This window comes from Lycorma delicatula, chromosome 2 (genome assembly GCF_047948215.1).
Source record: "Lycorma delicatula isolate Av1 chromosome 2, ASM4794821v1, whole genome shotgun sequence".
NCBI lineage: Eukaryota > Metazoa > Arthropoda > Insecta > Hemiptera > Fulgoridae > Lycorma > Lycorma delicatula.
Window position 1 is genome coordinate 205501323 of NC_134456.1, and position 14580 is coordinate 205515902.

Consider the following 14580-nt stretch of genomic DNA (forward strand, 5'->3'; position numbering starts at 1 on the left):
TATAGTATTGCGTATTGTTGATCAGCTGTTGTTATTTTATTGCCAACTTTGAAATAATAATTTTCAAATAATTTATTGTATTTTAGTCATTGATAAAAGAATGATTTTATAATTGTGTAATTTCCCCAATTTTTATTAAATTTTTAACAGCAAATTGTGTTTTTATAAATTTTTCAAATCACCAAAAAAAGAATTTGGTTTTTTTACATCTAATAAGTATGTTCCGACAGATGTAGTAATGTACTGTTTCTAAATAGAATTCAAATCTTTTTAACTTTTTATTGTTTTATTCAACTTATCTTACACCATTTTGTTCACAACTAAATTCTCTACAAATTTCGTTAATATTTTTTGTATTCATTACCCATTTAATGAAGTATTGTATGTCAAAGACAAAAAACAGGGTTTTTTTACCCCAATTTATTAGTTTTCACCCAATTTTGCAAAAACCTACTGTAGGTATAGTTCTGGAACATATTTTATTCAATTTTTCAGGTCAAAAACTGTATATAATCACTAATTTTATCCTTTAAATTATCGTCCAAAAAATTTCAGTACAACTTCATTTCACTGGAGTAGCTGAAATCTGCTAAACCTTTCACTGGTCATAACTCACAAACGAAGCATTTAGGACATATGTTTATATAAACTTTTTCCATTATTTTCATTAGTAGAATATGTTATGATAGTCCCAGGAGGACTTCATGAAACATCCTGTATTTTTATTCAGACAAACACAGGTTGATGCCCAATAACAGTTATTATCTTTTTGAAAATGTATAGCTAATTTTGTAGCATCTGAAAAATTTGCCTGGTGTATTTTTATATACAATGTAACCAAAATTCTTGAATACAAGCAAGCTGTTTAGTTTATAATTATACTTGTTTTACAGAATTTAAAAAATTATATTTGACCTGTTTAAATAAAGAAGTTTCACTTACAATTTTTAAAAAAATAATTTAACACTGGAATTTTTAAAATATAGAATTAAATAAATTTATCACTTCTGCCGTCAATTATGTTAGTATTTTACAAAATGTTATTTGTTTTTCTTTCTTTTTTTCTTTTATTGTACAACATGTTATTTATTAACATTTCAAATCTCAATAAATACATCCTAAAAGTATGTTCAGCTCAGAGATGGCAATAGGGGCAAACTTCATTTTTCACCTAAGCCTGATATTGATTTTGATGATGATGTATTATATCAGACTGTATAAAACTTTATGGTTACAGAGTCTAATGGACAGACACAATAATAAAATGGTAAAGATGATGCTAAGTTATACTTCATGAGTAAGTTGAAAATCATTTTTACCCTTATTTATTTCTTTTTTCTGTTATACAAGGTAGATCAAATAATATGTGGAAGTTTAATTTTTCTCATAAAATCTTAATTTATTCATCAATATTGATTCTGTTACTTTCAAAGTACTCCCTTTCAGATATAATTGTGTCAGCACTTTTTCCAATCTTCAAAGTACATCTGGAACATAATTTTCACTATGGTGTTTAGCTCCTTCAGCTACTCTGTCTTTATCTCTTTAATGTTGGCAAAACTGTCCTTTCATGGCTCTTTGAAAATTGGGGAAGAGTAAGATGTTACAGGGGGCCATGTCCGGCAAATATGGAGGCTAAGGCATCATAATAGTGGTGTTTTTGGTCAAAAATTCATGAACAAGCAGTGAAGTGTGAGCAGGAGTATTGTGATGCAACTGCTATGAATTGTTTCACCACAAATTTGGGCATTTTCTTCAGAATGCTTCATGCAAATGGTGTAGAACTTCCAGGTAGTAATCCTTATTAACCATACAACCAGAGGCAAGAACTCATGATACACTAAGCTAAGAAACTGAAGAAAACATTGATCAGAACCTTTACATTTGATTGGACTTTTTTTGGTCGACTGAGCTTTTTTCGGTCTTGGCTCTTCAGGAAGCTTCTATTGGGATGGTTGAGCATTAGTTTAGACATCATATCCATACACCCATGTTTCATCACCAGTTATAACCTGTTTGAGCAGTTCTGGATCATTGTTCACTTCATTCAGCAAGTCCTGAGCAATGTTCATTTAACACTGCTTTTGGATGAAATTTTGCTACTTCATGTTTAATGCCCAAAACATCTGTAAAAAACTGCTTGTCATGCATGAGCCAAATGACAAAACATCATTTGACGTTGACATCAAATGTCAACATCATCAGCAACCTCTCTGATAGTGATTCAGTGATTGTCTACAATCATTTTCTTCACTTCTTCAATGTTTTCATCAGTTATTGATGTTCTGAGATGTCCAGGGCACTCATCATCTTCAATGTTTTCGCGACCTTTTTAGAAATGTTTGTACCACTTGTAAATGTTCGTTTTATGCATAGAAGAATCGCCAGAAGCAATAATCAACATTTGCAATGCAGTGCTGCATTTTATTCCATTCTTCAAGCAAATTTAATGCAAATTCTTTGTTTCATTTTTTCCACAAGTTAAAAATAGCTGACCATACCAAAACACATGTAACCTTTTTGACAGCCAACATAAATATATTATATTGTAACTATAACTAACTTTATATTATATAGGCATCCAATACGGCTACCAATGTAAACATATGTTAGGGACATGTATACCAACACAACAAAAAAATTGTGACAATTGGAATACATCCCAGGAAATTTAAAAATTCTGTGTACTTTTTGACCAAACCTCGTATGAAGGAAAATAACAACATTTTTTAAAAAATCTAACTGATGTGTTAAACCAGCACAAAAAGCTTAAATTCAGTCTATCTTTCATACTTTATTCTTAGGTATCACAGAATGTAATTAGAAATATTTTTAATGAAAATACAGTATTATACAGCTGTCAAAAAAAAGCCCTTGTAGAATCTCAAATTGAAGACTGACAGAGTAAACATTTTCGAAATATGTTTAAAATACAGATTTTTAGGAGTGGAAATACCTACTTCTAATGATGATTCATACAATCATGACCAATAACAGCTACTATACCATTATTTTTGAAAATTAAAAGCTAATTTTAAATCATCTAAAAAATACTTTTCACTTGTTTTTAAACAGGTCATTTTTGCCACCTTATAATCAATAAAAGGTATTATTTGGTATTATTTTTTTATACAGTATAAAGCATAAATAAAAGTAAGATTGTCATAAAGTTGAACCCCCTCAAGAAAGTTTTCTAAATTTAATGGTATGCAAGCTAGACCACACAAAATTTTATGACGGCAAGTTAACCACTTCAAAGTGTCAGTTTTTGGTATATTAAGCTTCTGAATATCAAAAATTGTGACTTTTTTCATAAAAATCTCACTAACATATAATTAAATGGTAAAAGACTCCAACAAAAGCAAAGAAAATAATAGAAACAGATTTTATTTTTTCAATCGCTTCTTAGCAGGTAAAGTATTTTCACTTAAATTCACATCATTGGTAGTATTTGACTCACTAGTAACTTTGTTGACCATCATAACAGCATTACCACATCTTCGACCATCTGTAAAAAAAAGTCAACGAAAACAAATATAAGTAATATAATAATAATACTGTTTAATTTCATTTTATAACAAGTTTTAACATGCTGACTGCATAAAAATACAATTATAAGGTGCAACAATTTTTGTATGGCCATATATTGTGGCGATTTGATGGGAATCATATGTATAATCATGTTCCTACATATTCTAATTATTGTTTGCACAAAACTCAAGTCAACAGAGGTTTACTGGTTGCTGTGAAAACAACAAAGAACACTTACCTCTTGAAAAAATAAACAAGAAAGCAATGCATGAAATGTAAATTTTGATGTAAACATGGGTGACCAAAACTTAGAAAAGTGTGTTAACATTGTATTTTGCATTAATATTGCCAAAACTGCTAGTGAGATTTTGATCCTAATGAAAGTGACATAAAGGACGGATGCTCTGAAAATGTCAACTTTAAGTGGAATAAGAGATTCAGTGATGGATGAAAAGAGGCCAAATCTAGAAGTGATAACTAAAAAAAAAAAAAATGACCGACGTGAATGTAACCAGAGTGCAATATTTGATATGTTTTTAGGTTTATAGATCTCATAAGATTTAAAATAAAATTACAAATGTACAATGAATAAAAATTTATATTATACATTATTATCCGAAAGAAGACCTAATAAAACTTTTAAAAGAAATAAATATTGTAAGCAAACACCTACATTGTAACAGTAATTATTACTTGTAAAAAGCTATGTGCTTAGTTTAGAGTATGCACTACTATGGAAAACTGCTATAATCAGACATAATTTTTTAAAATTCCAGTTTATGAAAAGAGTAACCAACCTATGGCAACAAGAGGTATTCAATTATTCCACAAGGTAAGGATAGTATGCTTCTATGAAATGAATCTGTAGAATTAATTAAAAATATATTTCATGAAACATGTCTATAAAATACATTTTCATACACGTTATCTTTTCTGTTTCTGAAGAAAAAACAACAAATTACAGTAAATTTACTTGTTAATTGATACAAGTCACTTTCCAGCTACATGCTGCTTCCATGCTTTGGGTACCTAATCCTAATCTATGTGGGAGTTGAAAAAGCAAAAACAATCAAGAAGTATTTTAAAAAATCTAAATCTATACTCACTTTGATCATTAACAATCATTATCATTATAAGTGGATACAAACAAATTAGTTAAAATAATTTTAATACAATATTATATTCGTAATAAATCAAAATAATAAGTGGTTTAAATTTAGACTGCTAAACTTCAAGTGTCAAAACTGATATTGCTCATTTTAAATATAATAGTTTTTACAAATACTTATAAACATTATGACTACTCTTTAAAAGGTAACAGTTGAAATTATTAACTAGTAAATCAACCTGAGGCAGCATTATAATAAGTATCTTTAATTATCAGTCAACTGTTAAAACCAGTAATTAAAATGACTAAAATATCTTTATTAATATTTGCACCAAGCGAAGTAGAGTGCTCTTGTCCTTTAAATTGTGTTATAAAAACATGTAAAACTAATGATATACATCCCAACCCCCATAGGAGAAGACACCCCACCTTGTGACGATTCTGGTCATCATGTCTACCTCCAGCCAATCAACTGTCTAGGCGGTACCCTGTCCACCTGGGGTACTACTCTATTTATACCCCCTCAGCTGATCTACTCAGTGTGAGGAAACAGAGGAAACTAATGACATGCAGCAAAAATTAAAACCTGCTTTCATTTCAACAGGTGGAAAGTACTAAAAGACATCCTATACAGTCCTGAACTGTATTTCAGCCAAATAATTCCATACAAAGTTAAGAAAAAAAGTTCTTCATAGCTGTGTAATGTTTTTTTTTTTTTTTTTTTTTTTAGAATAGATTTACACTGGCTGAAAATATAGTAAAAAAAATTGCCAAAGCTATTATAAAAAAAATATTTTGATATCCTATTTTGTCTGTATTTTAGTAATTTAAAAAGAAACACATAAAAATTAATTAGTATAATACATGTGTCAATAGATTTCAGTTTCTTATTACATTTAATATTCATTTCATTTTATTTTAATTACATCAACTTTTCCATTGCTGAATTTAAGCAGCGTATAGAAACTGAATTTTTCCATTACTGAAAAGGGTTTATTTATTTTTAAAACATCTGTTCCAATCTTTCTTAAGACTGATGTAAATCACCTAAGGTACAAGAAGCACTAATTATAGTAGCTTGCTATGAAAGTAATGGGATTCATTATACAGCCAAACTCAGTGATGAACAGAATGTCAATTGCAGGGTTAAATACCACCTGCTTTCATTTTGCTAAGTATGCTAATTTACTGATATACATTCTATTTGGCTCTAAAGCAAGCCATGAGAAATTACTTCATTTATCGCTTTCTTTAATAAACCTTCTATAGGACGATTGTTATTCTACAGAATGACACTATTTTCAGGAATGAGTTACATGAAGTTGCTTACAACTGTTTAGGTTATGACATTTATAAAAATACACATACATGGATATCATTTATTCACTGAAATGTTATTTTTACATTTGTATAAAAATACTTACAGAAATAACTTTTAGGGGGGGGGGATTTAAATATTATCTTAGGAAAAGTGTTTTATGCTTCAGCTAATTTTTCTGACAAAGGGAGGGAGGCTACTCAGATCCTTACTTAAAATGAGATACAAAACGCAAAGTTAACAAAACTGTACTATCAATAAGTATTTAATGTTCATCTTGGTAATATATAGTTTCAATATATATAGTTTCATTACGTCTAGAATGTTCCAGGAATTTATGTTTCACAAACACTTGATTACTGTAATACCCTATGAAAATTTTAGAAACATTCCAAGAATTACAGTTACATTTAAAAACAATTACTGCCATCCTGCTTTATAATATGATTTATATATTTATATGAAATGTGAAACTTCTAAACAATTTTTTTTTACATTTCATACAATTTTCACGTAAAGTGAAAAATCTCTTAATATATCTTTTTATGTTTCAAACTTTATTGTCCATTGTATTAAAAATACGCTCATTTACTTAAAGCCATATATACGTCTGTATATATTCACAGGTTCATTCACGGGAACCGGATGTTTTTGAAGTGGGTTGTACTAGGGTGTTCGTGGTGGGAGAGGCACGTGGGTGGTGTCTGACGTTCCCTATGTTCATAGCATTTACATTTTAGTTGTTGAGATGGAGCCGTGGACGCTAGACCAACGCCTGTACGCGTATGACAGTTTTGTGCGAAATGACGAATCCGTAACTGCTGTTCAGCAAGATTTCCGCCGTCAGTTTAATATCCATCGTAATGCAAGTGTCCCTTCTCGTAACACAATATTGCGATGGGTAAACAAGTGGTTCGATATTGAAGAAAAAACCACCGGGTCCCCAACAAACTGCTAGCACTCCGGATCGACCGAGTAAGGGAAGCCATTGTCAGAAGCCCACGCCACTCTATTCAGAGGCATTCAGCAGCACTTCAAATGAGCACAAGTACGGTAAGACGAATTCTGCATACACACCTGCATTTCCATCCTTACAAGATAGCCATCGTGCAGCAGTTAAACGAGCATGATTTCACGCAGCGATTACAATTTTGTCGACAAATGCTTACCATTTTTGAAGAAAATGAAAATTTGTTATTGTTAATGAGTGACGAAGCCCATTTTCATCTGAATGGCTTCGTCAACAAACAGAATTGCTGGTATTGGGCAGAAAGAAACCCACATCAGCTTCTCGAGAGACCACTTCATAGCTCAAAGGTGACTGTCTGGTGTGCAATAGGAAAGGTCGGCGGTGTTACTGGACCATATTTTTTTGAAGAAAATGACGCTGCCGTAACTGTAACAGCTGATCGTTACATTACCATGTTGAATACGTTTTTCATCCCCGAGTTACGAAACCGGGGAATCGATTTTCAAAATGTGTTATTCCAGCAGGATGGAGCTACAGCGCACACAGCGAGGGCAACGATGACTGTTCTCCGTAACTTGTTTCCGGGACGAATCGTTTCCAGATTCGGCGACATTCCTTGGCCCCCTCGGTCCCACGACTTGAGTAGTTGTGATTTTTTCTGTGGTGGTTTCTGAAATCGTGTGTGTACGGCAATAAACCGCGTACATTGGAAGACCTAAAGATCGCAATTCGTCATCATGTCACCCAGATTGATGTAGACATCCTGCAAAGAATTGAGGCCAGTTACCGTGAAAGGCTACAACAATGTATTACCTAAAATGGACATCACTTGCCGGATATAATTTTTCGTTCATGAGTAAGTAACAAATGCTTTGATTTAACAAGTGTTTCAGTACCAATAAAACTTTTTTAAAGTAAATATTCAATTTTTTATGATTATTTTAAAAACATCCGGTTCCCGTGAATGACCCTGTACTTGTACATTTTCTCAAAATTAAATTTTCTACAAAATTTGCTGCAAAATTTTATTTTTTTACTGATATTTTAATTTAATGACTTCATTATATGTCAAACCTAAAAAATTGTCTTCTGTGACATAAATTTTTTGTTTTATAATAATTTTTTCAGAAATAACTAGAGATACAGTTATGGAATTTTCTTATTCTTCTTGGATCAAAAACGGAATGAAACCATCAAACCTATTCCTTAATTAATTTTTTTGCAACTTCCAGGAATTTCATTGCAGCTTCATTTTACCCTTGAAATCAGGGCAAACCTTTCTGCAAGCTTATAACTCGAAAATGAAGAGTTTCTAGACTCTTTTTTATAAGAACTTTTCTTCTTATATTCTATCGTAGAAAATATCCTGAAATTATTTTCGTTTTTTTTGTAAGGCACTGTAAAATACCTATTTTAATAAGAAATTTTCAGGATTATTCAAATTAGTTAATTTTTATTTTACCTTTGTGATAAGAACAATAATGACAAATATTAACATCAAGTAATATATTTACACTAAATAGAAACCTTAAGTTGCAGTTTACTTATGTTTATTGTGGAACCTTCACATTATTTTTCAACATATTAATGGGAAATTATTTCTTTGAAAACATAGTACATATAAAAAACTATGAAAGAGTAAATTTTTAACTACAGTGAAGTAAAAATAATTAAATTTACTAACCTTAAGCGAGGTTAAATACTAAATACAATAATTTTCATATGATTGTTTACAAAGGGAAAGGGTTGCTAAAAAATGTGCTTAAAATCTTGAATATTCCCAAGAAAAAATAAACTTTAAAAAAAATATAATTTTAACTACAAGTGTTGTTTCATACACTATTTGGATACTGGGAAGATAGTAAGATCCAACTTTGGTTATTTAAAATTTACTCATTTTCATTTTAGGGTTAAATTTTTAGATCTTAATGGTAGTTCCTGATACTAGAGAATACTACATCAGAATCTTGTCTAATGTGATTTTTTACGAGGAGACTTGACAGAAATAAAGCAAAAGTTAAGAAAAAATAAATTAAACAGTGAAATATACATTTATTCACTAATAAAGGCACTAAACGAAGTGTTCAATTATCCTATACACAATGAAACATTTTAAAATTAATGAATAAAACTAATCAAATGAAATCAAATTGTACTTACCTCCTTTTAAAACTACTTGGCTACTCAAACTAGTGATGGCATTTTTTGATTCTGATGAACTAAGTCCAAACAATAAGCCACTATTTGGATAAAATTAAGAAAATCTATTAATAAAAAGATGTATCATGATAAAAATAAATTAGACATCCAGTTGAAGATGCACTGAAATAGTGTAAAAGAACTCCTGGAGGAAAGTTATAGTCATTTTTACACTGGTAAGTGGTTATTTTAACTGGCTTACAGTTTAACACATCAGTGGTTGATTATAAACAGTAAAAGAAGTTAACTATTAAAAATAAATTAATCAATAATGTAATCACTTGATCTATATACTTATGTTATATATCTGTAATGATTTATATTATTCTAGTGAATACCTACAGCTTTCCTCCATGTACTTTAAAAATGAAGCTAATAAAAAAAACGTTTTTTATAAAAAAAGAAAGAAAATGAAAAAAAATTATCAAAATCGGTACAGTAGTAATTGCTGAAGTACTACTTTTGGTTTCAAATAACTCTGATGGGGCTGGTGATAAAAATCTCAAATTTGCACAACTTACAGTGTTTTTGTAGATGTTTATGGCAAATAAAAAAAGTTTCTTGTGTACTGTACTAATAAATAAGTTATAAAATCTCAAAAATCATGAAAAACCTATTAAAAGCAATACCATTTTGACTCACTAATAAGTGCTCCAAGAGATTTTCTCGTCTTCTTGGCAATTTAATTTTTTATACTTAACCCCTATGTTGTTGAAGTTGACGTTATCAAAATTTTTAAAATAGGTTTTTTAAATTATTAATGATAAGTCATAATTTAATGATAACTTAACCAATAACAGAAACCTAACACAATTTGAATGAAAAATGCTTATAAGTTTTTACCCAAACTGAAATATATTATAAGTAAATAACAGTTTATGTTATATATTGTACATGCAGTTAAAATAATTAAGATACTGAGAACTATATTCAATGAGAAATAACAAATGTTTTTTTATGAAAGAAATACCAAATTAAATTCATCAACAGATATATGAAATTATTACAAAAATGCCTGAATATTATAAATAATGGAATCAGGAAATAGCTCAAACAATTTGACAAAGGTTAAAAAAATGCATATGATGAATCATGAAGATTGGGACCTGTGACCAATAATGGTTTGATGGGTTCTTGAGGAAAGCTGCTTCCTTGTTTGTTCATTTTTCTTAAATTTTCATAAACTTTAAGGAACATTCTTTACAAAAATGTTTTAAAAATTGTGAATTATCAGGTATATAATCATGTACAGTTCTTAAGTTGTTCTCTGAATAACACAAGAACTGAACTCACAACACAGAGACTTTCTTTGCACAATAACAAAGCAAAATTACAGGATACCGGGAAAAGTTGAGAATTTTAACGTAGAAGATTGAACAAAAGATTCTATAACAGAATAACAGCAAATGAATTTTTTTCAAAAAGCACAACTATAAACACAACTTCTGCTTTGATATGCAACCCAATGACAGAGCTATCTGTCACTGGAGAGACTGCCAATTTAATGTCAAAATGCCTTTCTAAAAATCCTCCATCTGAAGAGTTTCTATAACAATAGTGTCATATTGAAACAACAGTACAGAACTACTGTTTTTGTAGATGATTTCAGTCTACATAAGAGACTAGAAATTGATATCCTATGATAAATGACTCAATGTTGGTGGTGGTATTACCTGGTAAAAGGTAATTCTTTGAAACAAGCACTTTTTTAATATCTCAACACCACTTTTGGTTAATGTCTCATAATTAAATATAATATATGTAAAAGTAATAATTTTATAAGTTAAACCTATATTATAAAATTAATAAAGGATACAGATTGATGACATCGTATGGTCCTCTAATCTGCATGTAATGTTCAGCACCACTGGTTATTATCACATTCTGAAAATAAAATAAATACATTAAGTATTAGTAACTAAGGAAGCAATGGATATACATCATTAAAAACATGATAAGATCTATTAAGTCAACTTCAACAATTGCCAACAATAATAATTTTCCTATTGTGGTTATAAAATTTAGATTATAAATGAGTAAAATATTGTAAACAAATTCAATGAAAAAAGAAATTTATTTTTTTTTTTTTTTTTTGTCTTCAGTCATTTGACTGGTTTGATGCAGCTCTCCAAGATTCCCTATCTAGTGCTAGTCGTTTCATTTCAGTATACCCTCTACATCCTACATCCCCAACAATTTGTTTTACATACTCCAAACGTGGCCTGCCTACACAATTTTTCCCTTCTACCTGTCCTTCCAATATTAAAGCGACTATTCCAGGATGCCTTAGTATGTGGCCTATAAGTCTGTCTCTTCTTTTAACTATATTCTTCCAAATGCTTCTTTCTTCATCTATTTGCCGCAATACCTCTTCATTTGTCACTTTATCCACCCATCTGATTTTTAACATTCTCCTATAGCACCACATTTCAAAAGCTTCTAATCTTTTCTTCTCAGATACTCCGATTGTCCAAGTTTCACTTCCATATAAAGCGACACTCCAAACATACACTTTCAAAAATCTTTTCCTGACATTTAAATTCATTTTTGATGTAAACAAATTATATTTCTTACTGAAGGCTCGTTTAGCTTGTGCTATTCGGCATTTTATATCGCTCCTGCTTCGTCCATCTTTAGTAATTTTACTTCCCAAATAACAAAATTCTTCTACCTCCATAATCTTTTCTCCTCCTATTTTCACATTCAGGGGTCCATCTTTGTTATTTCTACTACATTTCATTACTTTTGTTTTGTTCTTGTTTATTTTCATGCGATAGTTCTTGTGTAGGACTTCATTTATGCCGTTCATTGTTTCTTCTAAATCCTTTTTACTCTCGGCTAGAATTACTATATCATCAGCAAATCGTAGCATCTTTATCTTTTCACCTTGTACTGTTACTCCGAATCTAAATTGTTCTTTAATATCATTAACTGCTAGTTCCATGTAAAGATTAAAAAGTAACGGAGATAGGGAACATCCTTGTCGGACTCCCTTTCTTATTAGGGCTTCTTTCTTATGTTCTTCAATTGTTATTGTTGCTGTTTGGTTCCTGTACATGTTAGCAATTGTTCTTCTATCTCTGTATTTGAACCCTAATTTTTTTAAAATGCTGAACATTTTATTCCAATCTACGTTATCAAAAGCCTTTTCTAGGTCTATAAACGCCAAGTATGTTGGTTTGTTTTTCTTTAATCTTCCTTCTACTATTAATCTGAGGCCTAAAATTGCTTCCCTTGTCCCTATACTTTTCCTGAAACCAAATTGGTCTTCTCCTAACACTTCTTCCACTCTCCTCTCAATTCTTCTGTATAAAATTCTAGTTAAGATTTTTGATGCATGACTAGTTAAACTAATTGTTCTGTATTCTTCACATTTATCTGCCCCTGCTTTCTTTGGTATCATAACTATAACACTTTTTTTGAAGTCTGACGGAAATTCCCCTTTTTCATAAATATTACACACCAGTTTGTATAATCTATCAATCGCTTCCTCACCTGCACTGCGCAGTAATTCTACAGGTATTCCGTCTATTCCAGGAGCCTTTCTGCCATTTAAATCTTTTAATGCTCTCTTAAATTCAGATCTCAGTATTGTTTCTCCCATTTCATCCTCCTCAACTTCCTCTTCTTCCTCTATAACACCATTTTCTAATTCATTTCCTCCGTATAACTCTTCAATATATTCCACCCATCTATCGACTTTACCTTTCGTATTATATATTGGTGTACCATCTTTGTTTAACACATTATTAGATTTTAATTTATGTACCCCAAAATTTTCCTTAACTTTCCTGTATGCTCCGTCAATTTTACCAATGTTCATTTCTCTTTCCACTTCTGAACACTTTTCTTTAATCCACTCTTCTTTCGCCAGTTTGCATTTCCTATTTATAGCATTTCTTAATTGCCGATAGTTCCTTTTACTTTCTTCATCATTAGCATTCTTATATTTTCTACGTTCATCCATCAGCTGCAATATATCGTCTGAAACCCAAGGTTTTCTACCAGTTCTCTTTATTCCGCCTAAGTTTGCTTCAGCTGATTTAAGAATTTCCTTTTTAACATTCTCCCATTCTTCTTCTACATTTTCTACCATATCTTTTTTACTCAGACCTCTTGCGATGTCCTCCTCAAAAATCTTCTTTACCTCCTCTTCCTCAAGCTTCTCTAAATTCCACCGATTCATCTGACAACTTTTCTTCAGGTTTTTAAACCCCAATCTACATTTCATTATCACCAAATTATGGTCGCTATCAATGTCTGCTCCAGGGTAAGTTTTGCAGTCAACGAGTTGATTTCTAAATCTTTGCTTAACCATGATATAATCTATCTGATACCTTCCAGTATCGCCTGGCTTTTTCCAAGTGTATATTCTTCTATTATGATTTTTAAATTGGGTGTTGGCAATTACTAAATTATACTTCGTGCAAAATTCTATAAGTCGGTCCCCTCTTTCATTCCTTTTGCCCAGCCCATATTCACCCACTATATTTCCTTCCTTGCCTTTTCCAATGCTTGCATTCCAATCTCCAACTATTATTAAATTTTCATCTCCCTTTACGTGTTTAATTGCTTCATCAATCTCTTCGTATACACACTCTACCTCATCATCATCATGGGCGCTTGTAGGCATATAAACGTTAACAATCGTTGTCGGTTTAGGTTTTGATTTTATCCTTATTACAATGATTCTATCGCTATGCGTTTTGAAATACTCCACTCTCCTCCCTATCTTCTTGTTCATCACGAAACCTACTCCTGCCTGCCCATTATTTGACGCTGAGTTAATTACTCTAAAATCACCTGACCAAAAGTCGCCTTCCTCTTCCCACCGAACCTCACTAATTCCTACTATATCCACATTCACCCTATCCATTTCCCTTTTTAAATTTTCTAGCCTACCAACCTTTTTTAAGCTTCTAACATTCCACGCTCCGACTCGTAGAATGTTATTTTTTAATTTTCTGGTGACCCCTTCCTTAGTAGTCCCCACCCGGAGATCCGAACGGGGGACTATTTTACCTCCGGAATATTTTACCAAGGAAGGCGCCTCCATTGTTGCTATGTGAAAATGCAGAGAGCCACATTTTCTTGGAAAAAAAGCAGCTGTAGTTTTCCATTGCTTTCAGCTGCGCAGTACTCAGAGGACTGAGTGATGTTGATACGGCCGTTTAAGTCATTGTGACTCACGCCCCTAACAACTACTGAAAGAGCTGCTGCCCTCTTTCAGGAATCATTCCTTAGTCTGGCTCTCAACAGATACCTCTCCGATATGGTTGCACCTTCGGTCCAGCTACTCTGTATCCCTGAGCACTCAAGCCCCCTCACCAACGGCAAGGTCTCATGATTCATAGAGGAGGAGAAATTTATTAAAACAAATAATTTTTAGTGATGCTAGAACTACTATATAAATGGATATGTGATTTTAGTTTCTTGCCAAAATTATATCTTTGG

General features: G+C 31.4%; 1 protein-coding gene across 1 annotated transcript in view; it reads right to left on the reverse strand.

Annotated features, from left to right (window-relative positions):
• Window positions 1-3371: 3371 nt before the first annotated feature.
• Rpp30 (ribonuclease P protein subunit Rpp30) overlaps window positions 3372-14580 on the reverse strand; it is a 36860-nt gene continuing 25651 nt past the window's right edge. The window contains exons 6-8 of the mRNA XM_075358058.1: window positions 10943-11010; window positions 9088-9167; window positions 3372-3508 (exon numbers count right to left, since the gene is read on the reverse strand). Coding sequence (XP_075214173.1) covers window positions 3387-3508; window positions 9088-9167; window positions 10943-11010 — 270 coding nt within the window. The 3' untranslated portion in view covers window positions 3372-3386. The remainder of the gene's footprint in view (window positions 3509-9087; window positions 9168-10942; window positions 11011-14580) is intronic.